Genomic DNA, 19,264 nt, shown 5'->3' on the forward strand with positions numbered 1-19,264 from the left:
AGGCCAAAGAGAACTACAGTCAAAGTCAGCAGGAGTTCAGCACCCTGACCCTGCACAAGAATAGCTCGCCCAAAAAGGAATAAATAACTATCCTGGCAGGGAGCACAGGGAAACACAAGGATGGGAGCATCAAACAATAGAACCCACATTTAGTAAAAATAAAAATTCATTCAGTGGCCTAGAATCAATACGATAATAATTGTATGATCTGCTGCGAGCCAGGGGAAGGCAGGGGGCCTGAACCGGAGGCCATTCCCGGGGAGATGAGCTGGCCGCTGTTTCAAGAGACCTGGCAGAAATGGGGACTCACTTGGGCCTTCTAGTAAATTCTTTCCCTCTCTGTTGTCACAGACACTACACCCCGACTGTAGTTCATTTTTCCTAGCTACTTGTGAAGCAAGGAACGACTCACGGCCGCTTAAAGGTGGGTGGTTTGCAGATGGTGACCTGCCCGTTAGCTCAGTGAGTGCGTGTCCTACAGTGAAGGTTGGTGCTGGGACGCCACAGTTCCCTTGGTCTCTCCTGGTTCCCACCTGTTTTCCAAGGTGAGCCATGAGCCATGCTAGTCTACAAAGATGCATGTTTTCCCTACAATGGGATCCTAAGAACAGGCCACTTACTTTATCTGGCATCTAACCACAGAAAGAGCCTGCGGTTCAAAACAAAACCCAGTTTGCCACAGACTGGGTTTTTCAAAAATGGCCACAGTGAGATCTCCCTTCCCAGAAGCTCTTCTCAAGTGACCCCGTGGCTGTCCCCAATGAGAGGAGGGGTTATGTTCCCTCCCCTTGAAGCCAGGTGGGTCTGTGACTGCTTTAACCAACAGAATTTGACTGAAGGGACTTTATGGGGCTTCCAAGACTAGGAAATACAAAGCCACATGTCTTCCATTTTGTCTTCTGCGACCCTAGCTTTTGGACCACTGAGCCACCATGCAGTAAGTCCGATAATTCTGAGGTCGCCGTTCTGTGAGGAAGCACAGGCCATAGCAAGAAGGTACACGTCGATGTTCTGCTCCACAGCCCCAGCTCAGGTCCTTGTCAACACGCAGCATCAACTACCAGGGGCATAACTGAAGACACCTCCAAATGATTCCACCCCTCCTAGGCGTGGAGACCTTGCCACATGCTGAATCTGTTCAGCTGAGGCACCAGAGCCCATGGAGCACAGACAAGCCATGTCCGCTGGGCCCCATCTGAATTTCTGACCCATACAATCTGTGAGCAAAAAGGAAAAGTTGTTCTACGTCTCTAAGATTTGTGATGGCTTGTTACGCGAGGGTACATGGAACACAATTGTTTGGATGCTTCAGGGTCATTTTAACCCTATGCAATTTTCCCCTCGTACACTGAATTTAGAAATTAAACCCTAAAGAAAAAGGGATTTCGTCCTGCCCTCTTACCTACACAATAAGACTGTGCGAAGCAAGGAGATACTGTATTTGGAAATCGTCAGTGAACTACGGGATGCCCTGTACTTATCGTTCTAGGATTTATCATTTCATCATGAAAAGAAGGTATCTGTTATTTCACTGGTGTATGTGACAAATGGGGAAAGACCAATATTTGAAATTCAAAACAGGTTCAACCTGAGGCCAAGAAGTGACTTTAATAATTGATAAGAAAACAGTCACCCTTGGCAGGCACTAACGAGCCACCCCATCGGGTGGCAAAGCGAACCCAAACGTTGTACCTGCACCATCGACCCCCTGCCAGAGAGCAGTGCAGCAACAGGAAGCAAGAAAGAGGCTGTCCTACCTGCAGGACAGACGGGGTGGACGCCCCTGTATAATGTAGAGTGCTTGGAGGAGAAGTCTCCTAAAAATAAAAGTGGCGTGGATAAGGATGCTGGCCGAAACTGTCTTTCTTCCTTTCTCGTCCGCGAGGACATTTTCAGCCAACGTCATCCTCAACACATTCTCTTCCATCCGCCCCTTAGCCTCTGCCCTGTGGTCATAACTTGGACCTCACACTATCTCGGGGTATGAAAGAACTCTAATCCCATTTGGTTTTTTTCCTATTGCTCCCAATTTTATGTATTATAAATTGCCGCAACAGATATTTTGAGTGCCTCTATCATGCCAAGTCTGTCACAGGCACTGGAAATACGGAGGTGAATAAAACACACAAAGTCCCTATTCTTGTTGGAACTTACATACTAGTGGGAGAGAAAACCAGTTGACAAGGAAATAATTGCAAACAGTCGTAAGTGCTACAAAGGAAGTTCCACTCCACTGCAGGAATCCTGGCACATCAGGACGGCTGCCAGCACCTTCTATTTCAATGAAGATTCAACAGGCCACAATGGAGAAATGTTAATTACACAGAAAAGGATTAAGTTGTAGGCCCAGACTGGGTCTGTCACATAAAGATAGAGATAGCAGCTGTCCTTTAACTTCTAGGGGAGTTTCCCAGAGGGGCACAGATTTATTTAAAATTTATTTATTTCTAAATAAATACATACATACATACATACATACATACATACTCAGTTGAGCGTCCGACTTTTGATTTCAGCTCGGGTCGTGATCTCACAGTTTGTGAGATCGAGCCCTGCTTGGGATTCTCTGTCTCCCTCTCTCTTTGCCCCTCCTCTGCTTGCAAGCACTCTCTCAAAATAAACATTAAAACATTTTTTTACTTAAAGTTTATTACAAGATAAAATGAGAGATACATTATGATAAAGATCAGCTCAGAGAGAGGCAGCTTGGGGTAGGACATAATTTTATTTTTGTATTTTTTTTTAATGTTTATTTATTTGAGAGAGAGAGAGAGACAGAGCATGAGAGGGGGAGAGGCAGAGGGAGAGGGAGACACAGAATCCGAAGCAGGCTCCAGGCTCCGAGCTGTCAGCACAGAGCCCGACACGGGGCTCAGACTGACAAACAGTGAGATCATGACCCGAGCAGAACTTGGATGCTTAACCGACTGAGTCACCCAGGTGCCCCTGGGGTAGGACATAATTTTTTTTCCCCTAACTCTAATCTGTGAACAATGCTTACGGAACTTGTAAACCTTTTTGGCAGAAAAAAATTTTTTCTTTGGCAGAGACTAATGGTCTAAAAAACAAGGGACACAGACAAATAAGAGTGGTTTTACACAAGGGGTTTTACATAAACCCCTTGCTAAGGGCGGGACAGAGTTTGATACTGATGGGGAGACAATTCTTCTTCCAGGGCATGTGAATGTAACCATATGTATGAGACAAGTGCATTGATAGTCACATGGATATGGGGGGAAAAAAAACCGGTGGTGATTCTTGAAGCAGAGAGTGGGAGGTAAAGACTGGTGATATATACCAATATCGCCCGTCCTTCTAGACACACAGGATGATTGCATTTTTCTGTTCCATTGGCATGAGGTAGGGCCATGAAAGTTATTTTACTCGGTACATGATACACAGAAGTGACAGAGCCTCCAACAAAGAGGGGCCTTCGTGATGGGGAGAAGAGAGGAGGCTGGCATCCCAGCGGGCTCCAGAATCAAACACTAGTCCACACCACTTGGTGCTCCCAGATGGCTTGAACAAAAAGCAAGTGTTCAGAAGATACCAAGTTTCAAATACCTAAGTCACTTTTTCTCTCCAGTTTAAATTGTTTTGTGTGTCCTTGTAGGAATTCCAGCTTTATTATTTTAAAATAAGTTATTAATAAGGGGCACCTGGGTGGCTCAGTTGGTTGAGCCTCTGACTTGCGTTCGTGTTATTATCTCCTGGTTTGTGAGTTTGAGCCCCACGTCGGGCTCTCTGCTGTCAGCACGGAGCCTGCTTCGGATCCTCTGTCCCCCTCTCTCTGTGCCCCTCCCCTGACCACACACTTTCTCAAAGCTAAACACCAAAATAAATAAATAAGTTATTCAAATACTAAATACTATAATACTTAAACATAACTTCTCTTCCATTTCCACTGTTGTTCTGTGGGCATGCCTAGAGTAACTGACAATGTCTTGACATAATACAGAAAAGACTAATTCCTTGGAGGTCACTATTATCTCTCATCCAATACTCTTATTTCTCCTGTGATAGTAGAGAAAAGGAATATACTATTTCTGAGGCCTAGAGCTCATGCGATGGATGAAACAGAATCAAATAATAAAGGAAGACCTGATCCAGACTCACTAATTCAAAAATACTCTTTTATGGTTAATTTTTTTGTTTATTTATTTTACATTTTATTTCTTTTTGACAGAGAGAGACAGAGCACAAGTGTGGGAGGAGCAGAGAGAGACAGAGACACAGAATCCAAAGCAGGCTCCAGGCTCTGAGCTGTCAGCACAGAGCCCGGCGTGGGGCTTGAACTCACAAACTGCGAGATCATGACCTGAGCCGAAGTTGGACGCTTAAGCGACTGGGCCATCCAGGCGCCCCACTCTTTTATGTTTCTTAAACCACCAGATCCATGATAGCAATCCTGTGCGCCCTCTCACAGCAAACTTTCCACACATGGGTATACCAAAACAAATGGCCGCATTAGGAGTTTATGTTTAAAAACAAGTATATTTGGTGGTGGACTCATTTAGGCTTGCTATGCAATTCACAATTTTATGCAGGTGCTACCTGCCACAAACATTTACGGAAATAAATACCATATCTGTATGTGTGATATGTACAGGACATTGAAACTGCCGGTCAACAGCTAAGAATTTGCACCAAGTTCGCACTGAAACAGCTTTCCCACCTAACTCTCAAAGCGGGAAATAATCACTTAAGACCAAAACACAACTGAATGAGAAATTTTACATTTAATTCCACTTTGGGAAAATAACCAGAATTCGTGGGCTCTATTTCTAATACGTTCTTCCCACAACGTCTGGCACGGGACTGGTAAGTTTCATACTTTTTCTGTCCCAATTCAACACAACAAATACACTGAGAACTATTCAAGCATTTGAGCATAATGTTTTTGATGCAATAATAAACATAATATATCATATATTCACATGGAATGGAGACCATCAAAAATATCCTATGGAGCATGTTGTCTGTAAATTTGCTAACTTAGGGTACCAAACACTCGAAGGAGCATCTAACACAGCAGAGCATGCCTCCGGAAACAAACAAATATCAGAAACACGCCTCCCCACAAACTCTATTACTCCGAAACTACTTATTTATGTTAATGAGGAGTAATATAAATTAGGGCAGCCGCTCTCAAAAGTACTTGTTGGTTAAAAGTATACTCACGCTCCCAAAGTCCCCAGATAGAGCATAGCTCATTTACTGTTTGAGTTTGACATATGGACATGAGATCCAAACTCAAATTCTCATTCCCTTGAGGAGCAGTCAGATGATCCCTGCTGGGTCTGACTGATAAGGATAATTTTCACGATTTGGGGGACTTTCCAGGCCCGTATGAATAGTGGTGTTGTATATTTAGGAGGCTGCTAATTTCCGATTCAAAGGCACAGACTTGCTTGCTCACCCTAGTTTCTCCAAATCTGTGTAGCCATGAAAATGCTTTATGAAACCAAAGCATTCTCCCCCTCACTGGCCTACCTCAGAGTTTTCTACTGTTCATTATGTTAAGGCTCACGGAACCTGGGAAGTACATTTTACATGCTCCAGTTCAAAGCTGCAGCCAGTATAAAGGATGTCGCTTCCCAGACACAGAAAAAGCCTCCATAGAAGAACTGAGAGGGTCACTGAAGATTTTGCTTTCCCTGATTGGAATATTTACTTTGCAAATCCACCAATCTCTGTTATAAATGAAGCATTACATGACATCCTGAGAGGGAGGAGGGAGCCCATGTTAAAACCCAAAGACTGCCTCGAGGACACTTGAGAAAAAGTTAAGCAGTTCAGTTCACCCTATGCAACTTTTTGCATTTTGACACCGGTGACTCGGGAGCAGACGCCCTGGCAGACGGGCCACCTTGACTGTACTCACAAGTTCGCCAACAAGCTCTATAAAAACAGTTCTACCTTGTACGCTTCTGTAGCCTGCACTTCGCTGCTGCTCTTGAAATAAAACAAAATCCACCCAAACAAAAATGCCCCAGGCGACAGGGCTGGCCACAGAACTGGTGCCAGAAATCCGGGCAGGACGTTGCTAGCAAAGGAATGTCATCTTTTCAATATGGAACAAGGAACAAGGCTCTAATGGGGCACGCCTGCCAGAACCCCGCTTTTTCCCTCCACCCCAGACAATGCCAGCATTGTACAGGCGGAGAGGCACATGGAGTTTTATTCCCCCCTCTGTAGAGTTTTTTCAGGGATGAGTTCTAGGGGCCACGCAACAAAATCTTCTCCATTCTGGCACCGTTTCTCCATATGACACATGTAGTCGCCGCTCCGAAGTGGAAAAATACCGAAGAAAGACAAAAACAAAAGGACCTAGTTCGTATACGGCACAAGAGAGATTCCAACCCCAAGGAAACTATCACGGGGAAGAGCAACTCAGTAACAAAGAAACATCTAGGAAGATGTGTGATTTTCACGACGGGAGTGCGATTCTTGGGCTTAAGGACACACAGGTTTGGTACAACAGGAAAACAAAGCAACGGCTTCATCTGGTGCTCCGCAGAAGGGACAGCAACATGTTTCCAAAGCTGGAGGAAGAATTGGCTTTGTAGGTCTTAATGAGAGACATATGTCAGTCTCCAACAGTCTGCTTGCCACAGGGATTTTCTGGGGTCATTCTGGCTACGTGTGATTTGTGCCTTGTGGAATCTAAGCCCTGCGAAAGGTCTTGCTCTCCTGGGTAAGCCTTGCCAGTCTCTCAAAATGTCAAAAGAGGACAGATCAAGAATATAGAGATGTTTAGAATCATGAACTTTGAAAACACAGTTTGATAAGATTCAGGAAAATTAAATGCAGAAACGTATCCAAGTTGGTTCCCACAATAACCACTTCGGTAACAGAAGTAGATGATAAGTCAAGAGTGTGGACGGTGGAATTTGGTCCCAGAAACTCTGAAGTTTTCACATCTGTGAAATGCGGGGGGGAAACCTATGCCACCTACTTCTCCAAAAGGTATGAAGATCAAATAAAAAGCCTCAGGCAGAAACTGTTAGCGCTCCACCAAATTCATTACTTCCTTCCACGACGGCAGGTCTGTACCTGGGCACAAGGCTAGACTACACGTCTTGCAATCGGTTTTGGTCATGGGAGCAGTTCTTGCCGAATGATGCATGCCACTTCAGGCCCTGGCTTTTAAGGAGCAGGCAGGCGACCTCCCCCCATGCTCTCGCTCTCATTCCAGATGATAACTAAAGACCTAATGGATGCCAAGCTATAATGCTGGCAGGAGCCAGACTTCCTAATCCCTGTACAGAAGAGAGACGATACCAACCAGGAATACATGCCTTGAACTGACATGTGCAAAAGAAAAAACTCTGGACAAGATTTTGCACATTTTGGAGTGTCTCTGGTTTTGTTTTGTACCGCAGCTAAGCTCAGCCTAATTTAATTCCATATGTGAGCGTGCTTTAGAAACTAAGAGGCAATATCAGTGTAAGATATTTTCACCGTTTCTGTGCTCTTACACAGGTCTGCAGGTGGGAAGAGAGGCAACCACACAGAGGGGGAAAGACTAGGGGCTCACAGCCTTGCCCTCATGAAGAGAAATAAAGGGGCTGCGAAAACAGGATGCCCTTGCCAATTTCCTTCTTATTACTTTTTTCCAAGAGTTCACCCAGGAGAAGGAAATATAGAATTGAAAGCTCTCTATTTAACCTCTCTGGTAAAAGGTTTAGAAAGAAAAAAGGCCATAACACTCATCTCCCGAAAGTAACTAAATCACCACCGATGATGGTACAAATTTGATTTATACGGAAATGATTTTCAGTCATAGTTTATATCACTCTCAGGAAACCCTGAAAATATTCTTTTATTTCTCTGACAAAAATACACTTTTGTTTTTGTTTGGTGTAATTGTAATACATCGTCACCATTCATTTTTAGAAGACGGTCTCTAGAAATTTTGTCAAAGCAACTTCTTTTGCTTCTCATCCCTCATTGGCTTAAAATCAGAAAAAAGAGTGTTGATTTTTGATTAATTTTTTTTAATTGACCAAAACATGAAACGGGCACTTGAGACATCACTGGGAGGTGAGCCATTTTCAAATCAACAGGCTAACTATCAACATTGGGAATTGCTTCTCTAGTATATGACAGTGGTAAAACCTCTACCAAAAATGGCAGACCATTAGTTCAATAAAAACAGCAAACGAAACTGTTCCAGATATTTTTAAACAGCAAGCAAAGTAACCATTTCAACAAGCATTTCTGAACTTCTAATGATTAGAAAATGCATAAACCATTTAAAACCACCAAATTAAATTGACTGTTTTCACCAAGCCAACATGAGAAAAAAAAATACAGGGTTGCAAGCTAATTCAAAATTCGCCCTCCACTTCCTGTTTATTCATACACCAGGAAAAAAAAAAAAAAAAAGACTTCTCTGCCTTTTCAACCCAAAATGATTTCTCAATTTAGAATAACATTTATCCAGAAGAAAAAAATGTGTTTTCTCCTTCAGTAGGATCTATTACTAGGAAAAGCCAGATTGCCATTTCAGCTCTCTTAATGTTTCTAGACATGGAAGTAGATTTCTAGATGTTGAGATTTTTATTTACATTAAAGCACTAAGAGCCCACAGTGTTCCTGAGTATATCATTACAGGTACTAGCCCTTAAGAGTCTGCTTGAAGACAGTATGGAAGAGAAGGGTTAACTCTGAGGTGGAAGGCAGAAATTACTAAGAAAATGAGCTGCACTTTGGCCATAAAAGGCCTTTTCCTGTTTATAAAATTTATAAGCGTTTCATTAAGGCATCGTTACAAACCCTATATAATGAGATGCAATTATGATATTAGATAGGACGTATAAAATTATACGTGCATTACCACAGAATTATACCTGCTTGATTATGTTATTTATTACTGTATCAATTACTGTATAACTACAAGTAATTTGTGATAAAAAAAAAAAAATCACTCATGCACCGAAGCCCTACTATGTGAAGAGCACTGTGCTGGGCACCAAGACCAGCCCCAGCCCTCCTGGAGCTTATAGTCTGAAAGAAGAAGAGGGTATCAAACCAATGGCTCCATAAACAATAACTTCATTACAGTCCCAGTAAGGGCTACAAAGGAGAACAATAAAGAATGTAAAAGAAGGAGATCTAACTGGGGGATTCTGGAGAAGACATGATATGTAATGAGTCTTCTGGAGCGTCTTTAATGCCTGGCTGATCCCCAGATGCCTGCACAGGACAAAGCAAAACCAGTGTCGACGGAATGAATATGTTTCCATTTTTCCACCTAATTCTTCATAGGCTATTCCAAGTTCCTTTGCCTTCAACTTTTGCCGTAGACACTCCTCTCCTCTTCCCCATCTGGAAAATGCTAACACGTCTATAAAATCGTCTCTTGTCTACAGCCTTCCCTGAATGTGTCAGAGGGATGTGAGGCCCAACCTCTGTGCTCATCAAGCCCCCTAAGGGTCAAAGAACATGGTACACGCACTGTTTGTCTATCCACTCAGGCCATAAATATTTACCATGCCCTTATTATTCAACAAGCACCTTTCTACGTACTTTATACACAATGGGATACAACTTTGGGAACAAAATACATAAAACCTTTCCTTTCTGTACCTAAGCCTTGTCGCAGAAAGTGTTAAATAGATGTCTGATTAATGGCAGAATAAGTCAATTCTCCATTATTGGCCGATTTGAATACGAATGGCTCTTTGGGTCTATGAGGGGACCGACTTTGTAGGGTTCGAAAACTTAATGAAATCGATGGCAAGCTTCATAATTCAGTTTTAGCTATTGCCTTTAGCATGGTACGTTGTTCTTGGGGCCCAATGCTGTGGGAGGCCTCTGAACAGAAGCAAAGATCAGTGTGGCAAAGCCAGAAATGTTCTCCAAACAGAGCATACCGCTCGTGTTTATCCATGCCAATTAAAAACAAAAAAACAATGTCGTTTTAAGTGGCCTCAGTCAAATAAAATCACTAAGCACATTTATAGTATTTAATAGAAGTTCTAAAATTAAGTGCAGACATCCATCTTCCTGATTGCAAAACTTTTTGTGACAGAACATATTACTTGCTGTCTGCCAGGGAAAAAACAGCCCAGCGGCCGAACACTGTCGTGGAGATGAGGGCCTCCCTTCTTGAGAGGCAAGGAAAACAAAGGCAGATGAGAAAATGGACAAAATTAGCCCTGAGGGACTGAGGGGGCTAGTGCAGTTTAAACTCTTAAAGGCTGCTTTAAATAGAAGGCTACCAGCGTGACCTTAAGCAAGCATTTCCTCTGTGCCCTTGTGGGGAAGGCTCACCATCATGGCGGCACCCAGGGGCTCCCCATGGGGGCTGGACAGTGGCTCCCAAACGCTAGCTTGTGGATGGGAAGTTTCCACTCATCAAGGGCAAAGCAGAGAACAAGGACACAACACCATCTGGGAGCGTGCCCGAGGGTGGGTCCTGTCTGTTAACCGGCCCTTCTTGGGAAAGCCGGCCTTGTAAGCTCTTCCTTTTTTTGCTTTTTGTTGTAAAAATGCCATTTCTTTTATGAAATGATTGATCCAGTAGGGTTGTTTTTCTTTTTAAGTATTCTCCCACCTGCTTTTAATTTGTTACCCCATGAAACCCCCACTCTAGAACATAACCTACCACCGCTTCCTACCTGCTGTTTCCCTGCAGCTAAAGCAGCGGGGTGCTTTCCAACAGGCATAAGATTTCAATCCTAGCCTTCAAAAAGACAAGCTGTGTGACCTTAACCAAGTTCCTTTACCTCTCTGAACCTCAGTTTTCTCATCTGTAAAATGGGCATCTTTAAGCCTACTCCCTACAGTGCTCTTGTGAGAATTAAATGAAACAAGAGTATCAAACGCCCCAATGCCTGGTATAGAGAAGGTATTCAACAGGCCAGTTTTCTCCTCCCCCTACCCACCCCTCGACTTACAAATACCCACACCGCATAAGCCATCCTAATAAGAAATGAGTACAATAACTCTGTTTTACCTTAATATTTGGCGTAGGGTTGGGTTCATACTTGTGAATTAGAATTTCACAAATTTATCAAGGCCGAGAGAAGGTAACAGATACAGCAAAGAAAGAAGAAATTGCCCTAGAGTCAGTTTTGATCTAAAATGCTTTCCCCTGTTACACAGTTGGTTCCTTCCAATCATAAGATCTCCCCTCACTCCTGAATAAATCAGGTATCCCTCCACTATTATTTACCAGACCATTCTGTTCCTTTTCTTCCAACTTTGGATTGTTTATCATCTGTTCATCATTTGTGTGAGACAAGAAGTTCCAGGAGGACCGTCTCTCTTGCATTTACTGTTGTATCTCCAGGGTGTGGCCTACGCCCTGAAACTTAGTTCAATAATTATCTGCTAAAAGATGATGGAATGGTGAATACAGTTGTGAGAAGAGACTTAACACATGAAATCAGGAGTTAATGGAAGACGGTAGGTGCCCGGGTGGCTCAATCGGTTGAGCGTCCAACTCTTGATTTTGGCTCAGGTCATGATCTCAGGGTCGCGGGATTGAACTCTCCATGCTGAGCATGGAGCCTGCATAAGATTCTTGGGGCGCCTGGGTGGCGCAGTCGGTTAAGCGTCCGACTTCAGCCAGGTCACGATCTCGCGGTCCGGGAGTTCGAGCCCCGCGTCAGGCTCTGGGCTGATGGCTCAGAGCCTGGAGCCTGTTTCCGATTCTGTGTCTCCCTCTCTCTCTGCCCCTCCCCCGTTCATGCTCTGTCTCTCTCTGTCCCAAAAATAAATAAACGTTGAAAAAAAAAATTAAAAAAAAAAAAAAAAAAGATTCTCTCCCTCTGTCTCTCTCTCTGTCTCTGGCACGCTCCCTTGCTCACAGTCGTGCTCTCTCAGGGAAAAAAAAAAAAAAAAAAAAAAAAGACCATATACAGTGAAATTCCAGCTCTAATATACTCCCCCGTTTTGCAAGGTGACTTGGCCACTTTTCCTCTTCAAAGGTGCAGTCTATTTCTCTATCCCTCAGGCTGAGGTTTGACCATGGAACTTGTTTGACCAATAGGACGTTAGCAAGTGTGATGCAACCAGAAGTTTGCTCACTGGTGCTTGTCCTCTCTTATGATGGGGAACCCATCCACCACCATGTGAACAAATCCAGACTAGGCTAATGGATGAGGAGTGGTAACACAGGAAGAGGATCCAGTCGTTCTGCCAAGGACTCTGTCATGTGAGGCCACCTAGACCACCTGAACCAAGACAAGAAAACCTGCACAGAATTGTGACAAATAATACATGTCTACTGTTCAGCCAACAAGCACGTGGGTTATAAGCAAGAAAAGCTTACTAATACAGCAGCTCATAAAATACATCCCATAAACCTCTCCAAAGTAAGATGCTAGGTGTTTCTGGAAGCAGCTCACTTATAAGGAAACTGTGAAGAAGTGGGAGCTGAGTAGGAATGAGGGGTTAGAGTAAAAACAGAGAGAGAGAGAGAGAGAGAGAGAGAGAGAGAAAGGGAGAGAGAGAGAGAGGCGGAGGTCTTGAAGCTCCCAACATGGAGCCCTGGGCAATTGACATGAACTTCTGTTCAACAATATTCCTGAAGGAAGTGGGAAGGAAGCACCACATTCCCGGGCCTACAGTCCACCAGAAACAACTGGCCTGGCACCTTTGGCATGAGTCCTTTGGACCACCAGCCTTTGACTTTTACAAATTGTGAGAAAGAACATATCACCACATATTTAGCAAAGGTCCAGAAACTAGGTCCAAGGGCCAAATGTGGTCCATTGCTTATTTTTATAAATAAAGTTTGATTGAAACATATCAATGGCCATTCTCTGACGTATTGTCTATGGCTCCTTTCATACTACCGCGACAGAGCTGAGTGGCTGTGACAGAGACCAGATGGCCTTCAAAGCCTAAAATATTTACTATCTGACTCCTTACGGAAACGACTTGCCAACCCCTGTACTGGAATAATCAGGGTAGGTTCTAAGGAGTGGTTGGGTCTTAACCTGAGTCTTGAAAGAAAAAGGCGGTGTTTATTTTTGGTGTAAAGAAATGGAGAAAGGCTGAAAGAACACTACAAGAAAGAATACTAAGAGTATAACTGATGCTACATCACTGTGTGAAAGTTATTAAGTTAATGACAACACAAACCATAATTGAGTGTACCGGCCACTTCCCATGGGCCAGATACTGTTTGCTTTATGGTCACTCATTTTATACTCCCAACAATATCATGAACTAGACAGTATTATTATCTCCATTTTTCCCTATGAGAAGAGAGAGACGCAGACAATTAAAGATGATTGCCCAAGGTCACAAAGCTATCAAGTAGACTAACTAGGATTCAAATACCTAGTTAGTATTTACATTTATAGTATTTATATCAGCCTAACTGGTATTCTCACTCTCAACTCCATAATCAATATAAAATATGATGAAGGCCAAAATTATGCATAAATTCTAGCTATGAGCAATCAGACGGTTTCTTGAAGGCACATGAAAATCAACTTTATCACTTTACATTGCTTACCCTTTTTGGCCACACCACATGTTCACTTTATGTCCTCTTTGTCCCTTGCAAAAAACCTGTCATTGCTCAGCTGGAAATTCCCTGAACGGGACATCCCTATGGTGCATCTAGCGGTTATGTTGCCATAGTGATGCTGTGTCAACACAGTGGTCACTGGCCATTCCCAGAGGTCGACTGCAACCCATTCATTAAATTCTGAGTCTGAGACTGCCACCTATTCCCTAAGAAGAAAGAAGGTTCTCTTCCCCAAACAAGAGTCAATAAGGTCATCCTGGTCATGACAGGCTGAAGCCACCGTGGGCATTACTTCTTCCAGACATAAATTCGGTTCTGTTAGGGAGTCCTATTTTAGAGCAGAGGCTCCCAACCCGGAACAGTGATCTTTGATCTCTAGCCAAAAAATGGGCCAGCCCTTATCGGTCGATCAGGGACCCTGGTATATCTGCTCGTAGCTCCAAATGATAACATGCATGGGGCCCCTTATAAACAACCTAATTAAATGTAGGCAGAATTCCAGGACAGAAGTTGTTTCTTGATTCATTACCTTATCATCACATGGGAGAGATTCCTAATAGATAGTCTCTAATACGATTAACTTTTAACAGACTCACAGATATTAAATTGATAGGCCTCTTTTAGAGGGCATTTTGGCAATTTGTATCAAAAGCCTTAAAAATGTACGAAGCAAATGACCTAGAAATTCCAAGCCTACTAATTTATCCTAAAAAAAATGATCACAGATATACCTCAAGGCTATACGTTATTATTTATAATAGAGAGAAAACTGCCAACACCTTAATTGAACAACAGGGAATTCGTTAAAGACATTACGATACATTGGGCGCCTGGGTGGCGCAGTCGGTTAAGCGTCCGACTTCAGCCAGGTCACGATCTCGCGGTCCGGGAGTTCGAGCCCCGCGTCAGGCTCTGGGCTGATGGCTCAGAGCCTGGAGCCTGTTTCCGATTCTGTGTCTCCCTCTCTCTCTGCCCCTCCCCCGTTCATGCTCTGTCTCTCTCTGTCCCAAAAATAAATAAACGTTGAAAAAAAAATTAAAAAAAAAAAAAAGACATTACGATACAGCCATAAATTACCACATTAATGTTATAACCGTAAACACTAGGCAGTTGTTTAAATTTTGGCCATGAAAGACTATTAAATTTAAAAAGCAGATTAAAGCCAGCATACAACATAAAATTCTATTTTTATAAAAAACAAAACAACACGCACGTCCTCATAAAAACATAGACTTAACACAGGTTTTCTCCCAGGGTAGACCTATGGTGGTTTAAATTTTCTATTTTTTGTATACAGTGAACTTTAGTTTAGTGGCTTTTAAAAATGATGACTGTTATCTTTAATTTTGTCTTAATCGTTATTTCTTCTCCTTTGGCTGTACACTATACTTTCGACTTACGCTTTTCAGTTTGGTGAATTTTAGCACGACATTCGTTGTCCCAGGGAGCCAAAACACAATCTTTCTTTCTTTTTTTTTTTTTTTTTAATTTTTTTTCACGTTTATTTACTTTTGAGACAGAGCATGAACAGGGGAGGGTCAGAGAGAGGGAGACACAGAATCTGAAACAGGCTCCAGGCTCTGAGCTGTCAGCACAGAGCCCGACGCGGGGCTCGAACTCACGGACCGCGAGATCACGACCTGAGCGAAGTCGGCCGCTTAACCGAATGAGCCATGCAGGTGCCCCAAAACACAGTCTTTCTCGACACCTAGGGGAAAGGCAGCCCGCGTTTTCAGAGCTCGACAAAACCCACCAGGCAAATCCCCTCAAATTCAACGAGTGGCTGCCCAGCCTTCTTGGGCTTTCACTCTGTGAAAAAGCTGTGCCATAACAGCACTCTCAACAGCGGAACCAAGTTTATCAAAGTTGCCTGCGCTGGTCCGGGTTTTGTTTTTGATGGGGTTTTTCCTAAAAAGAGTCAGAATCCAAAATTACAACAAGAGGTTGGGGAATTAGCTGACTAAGAGCTGATGAAAACAGCGTGTACCGTGCGGATTGTGAAAGAGGTTAATGTGTAGGGCCTGAAATCTGCTGGGGAAGACAGACACTGGATCATTTCTTTTCCCAGGACATAACAGGAGCAGGTAAGCTGGGTTACAACATACCGCATTCAGATTTCTGGACAGGACATGACTTAACTTTTTTTTTTTTTTTAAATAAAGGAGTGCCTTCTAACTTTCAAACGGTCGTTAGGAAAGGGTTTATTTACGTATTGCCAAACCAGTGGACAGAGTGAACTGGTGTTCTGCCACAGATGTCCCAAATCTCAGGACAAGGCGAAGCGGGGTCAGCTAGCAACCAACAATAAAAGCGACCACTGGACGTGCAAATGTTTCACTTTTCACCCAGCTGCCAACTGGCTGCTGTGTGAACTTGCCTGACCACCTTATCCGAAGCTACTGGAGGAAAGGACACGCCTTTAAAGCAACCAACACAATGCCAGAGGTAGAGAGATGTTCCTAGGTCTTCCGTGGATTCCCCGCAACTAGCCTCACTCAGTAAAACGATACATGTTTTTTCAAAGGACTTGAAAAGAAGGGAAACCTCACATAATTTCTTTCAGGGGCTGAGTGACATTTATGTGTTTGTTCAACCGAGGTCTTTAAGCACCCACTATATGCCACACTGTGTGTGAGCTACTGTGCAGGCAAGCTAGGGCCCCTATCCACTTTGTGTCACAGACAATAAGGCATTCAGGGCAGTAGACTGCATGCAAACCTGACTCCATTTCTCCTTACCCTGTATTCCTGCCTCTAATAACGTGACTTTCCAGCTTCTTGCCTTAGAAAGTTGAGTTTACATTGGGCACCTGGGTGGCTCAGTCGGTTAAGCGTCTGACTTCAACTCAGGTCATGATCTCCCGGTCCATGAGTTGGAGCCCCAAGTTGGGCTCTGTGCTGACGGCTCAGAGCCTGAAGCCTGCTTTGGATTCTCTCTCTCTCTTTCTCTCTCTCTCTCTCTCCGCCCCTCCCCCACTCATGCTCTCTGTCTCTCAAAAACGAGTAAATGCTAAAAAAGAAAGAAAGTTGAGTTTATGTTCCTACCAGCTGAGCATCACTGGCCTTACGACTTACTTTCACCAACGGAATGTGTCACAAGTGACAGCATGTCACATCTGAGCCTAGGCCTCTGGAGACCTTGAGTGTCCTTCCAGAATCCTGCCTGTGCAAATAAGCCAGTACTAGCCCTACAGGCATGAGAGACCACATGGGGGAAAGACCAAAGTTCCCAGCCAACAGGAGCCTTCGGCAACCCCCAGAAGAACAGCCAACTGGCGAACCTGCAGCTGACCAGGAACGCACAGTGGAGCATAGCTGGGAGCAGATGAACCACCCAGAGGAACCTGGGCTGCAGGGCTGACCCACAGAACCATAAGCCAAATAAAAGCTTGTTGTTTTAAGCCATTCATTCAGCTATAGGATGGTTTGTTACACGACAGGGCCTACCCAGTACAAACAGAAATAATAACTAACTCTGACAAGCCAAGTACAAAATGCCACCAAGCACCCGATGGGAGCACCTGTAATATTATTCCAACGTGTTTATAATTACAACGTATCATCCAATGTAGACATATGAAGAACGGATCTGACCAACCACCTAGAGAACATAAAGAAGCTGTATATCGGGGGAAGGGCCAGCTCGAGACAGCCATAGTTCCTTTGAAAAATGGCCTGTGGATGAGTTGGATTTGCCTATGAAGTCATTCTTTGTTTCTTTTCTCTCTCTCTCTCTCAAAAAAAAAAATAAGCTCTTTCATTCAATTAAGACTGTTGGACTCCATAGCGATTGTCTAACTTGATTCAAAGCAGCCATATCCTCTCTGACACATGTTCAGCCTCCCCTACTCGGTAGGCTGGAATTTTAAATCCAGCTCTCCTGAATTTATGACACACACACAGTAGCAAGTCCCTACAGGCCAAAAATCAAACTGTAATTCAAAGGCCACAGGGCTGAGGAAACAGCCAGAAGATAAATCCCAATCTCTAACCTTGGATTCTGAGCAAGTTGATTTAGTGGACTGTCAGTCATATTTAAAAATAAAATAAAACTACAAAGACAGCAGACGGCATGTTCTAAAGAGAAACGGGGTGATGCTTTTCTGGACTCCTTCAAAAAGCTCTTGTTACCTGAAAAGACCTGTTATGTTATTTTAAGGGCCCTAGCACATTTGGCCCCCGTCAGTCATTTGCAGGAGTTTCTGAATTTTCAACTCATGAGACACAAGGAAGGAATGAAACCATCAAATAAACGCAGCGCGCCACACTGGGGGTGACATTGCCCAGGGCCAAGCAGGTCACGCCCCCAGCCCGAGCACGTGGAGAGTGAGCGCACACTGGGCGCAGAGGCCTGTGGGTACTCACCTTGCAGCCCTCGCAGGCGCTGACCCCATAGTGGTACCCGGATGATTTGTCCTGGCAGACGAAGCAGGGCTTGTACACACGAGGGGGAGGAAGCGGAGACGGAGGGCTGGGGACCAGTTCCTCGGAGCTCGTGCTTTGCGTTTCAATCGCTGTGGTGCAGAGGGGGTGGGGGGGTGGGGAGAAAAAAAGATAATCTGTCAGTTCTTTCAGTTCTTTCTCACCAGTGAAATCCCCGGCCGCGGCCCCAAGTTCAGCAACAACCCGAGCAAGGATAGGCCCACAAGAACACCTGTCACCGTGGGCACAGCAGTGGGACAGGGACACAGAGCTGTGCGGTTCACAGGGAGAGCCCACAGGCCTCTCTCATTTGCAGCGCAGTGCGGGAGAGGATTTTATCACCAGGCCACCCTCCCGAGGACCAGGAACTGAGAGGGGCGCAGTGATTTGTCCCGGATCAACGGCGCGGCGCTAGAGCCAAGACCCAAAGTCAGATTTTCACACTGCAGACCCGAAGCTCTTTCAGCTCTTCTGCTGCCCCTCGCTTCCGATTCACGGAGAGTCTCTGCAATGACTTGTTTGACCCTGTTGCTCACTTAATTAATCAAAAGTAAATTTCCTAAGACAAACGAAGAAAATGCCAGAAGCAGCTACTGGGCAAGCATATGGGGAGGGCCTGCAGGGTGCAGCCTTAAGGGATCTTCATTAATCACAATATAGGTGGGGTGCCCCGGTGGCTTAGTCGGGTTGAGGGTCCCACTCGGGCTCGGGTCATGATCTCACCGTCTGTGAGTTCGGGCCCCACATGGGGCTCTGGGCTGACAGCTCAGAGTCTGGAGCCTGCTTCTGATTTTGTGTCTCCCTCTCTCTCTGCCCCTCCCCTGCCCACGCTCTGTCTCTTAAAAATAAATAAAGATTAAAAAAAAAAAAAAAAAAAAACCATTGGTAAGACCTTTGCTACTCCAAGACTAGTCCTTGGACCAGCAGCATCAGCATCACCTTCTAGTCAGCATCACCATCTACGAAGATCATCAGCATCTTATTAGAAAACATACCATCAGGCCCCAGCTCAAGCCTACGGAAGCAGAATCTGCATTTTAACAAAACCCTCAGATTGCGGAACATGCAATTTATGTTTGAGAAGCAGTGGGTTATCCTAATGATAGGAGAGTCATACAGCTCTTTATTCTAGATTTTAAAATACACGGGGTGCTTGGCTGGCTCAGTCCTTAAGCATCTGACTTCAGCTCAGGTCATGATCTCACAGTCTGTGATTTCAAGCCCCGTATCGGGTGAGCGCAAGTCCCACTTCAGGTGAGCGTGAGCCCTGCTTTGGGTAAGAACACAAGCCCCACTTTGGGTCAAACACGAGCCCCGGGTGAACCCCACTTCTCTCTCTCTCTTCCTC

At 44.3% G+C, this 19,264-nt stretch overlaps 1 protein-coding gene across 11 annotated transcripts in view; it reads right to left on the reverse strand.

Annotated features, from left to right (window-relative positions):
* Positions 1-19,264, reverse strand: part of RARB (retinoic acid receptor beta) — a 771,365-nt gene that overhangs the window by 126,036 nt on the left and 626,065 nt on the right. For all 11 annotated transcript variants that reach the window (XM_086674190.1, XM_086674188.1, XM_086674193.1 and 8 more), the window contains one exon: positions 17,860-18,008. In XM_086674190.1, the coding sequence (XP_086530316.1) occupies positions 17,860-18,008 (149 nt within the window). The remainder of the gene's footprint in view (positions 1-17,859; positions 18,009-19,264) is intronic.

Source organism: Puma concolor, chromosome C2, assembly GCF_028749965.1.
Source record: "Puma concolor isolate L17-30 chromosome C2, mPumCon1.1.hap2, whole genome shotgun sequence".
Lineage (NCBI taxonomy): Eukaryota > Metazoa > Chordata > Mammalia > Carnivora > Felidae > Puma > Puma concolor.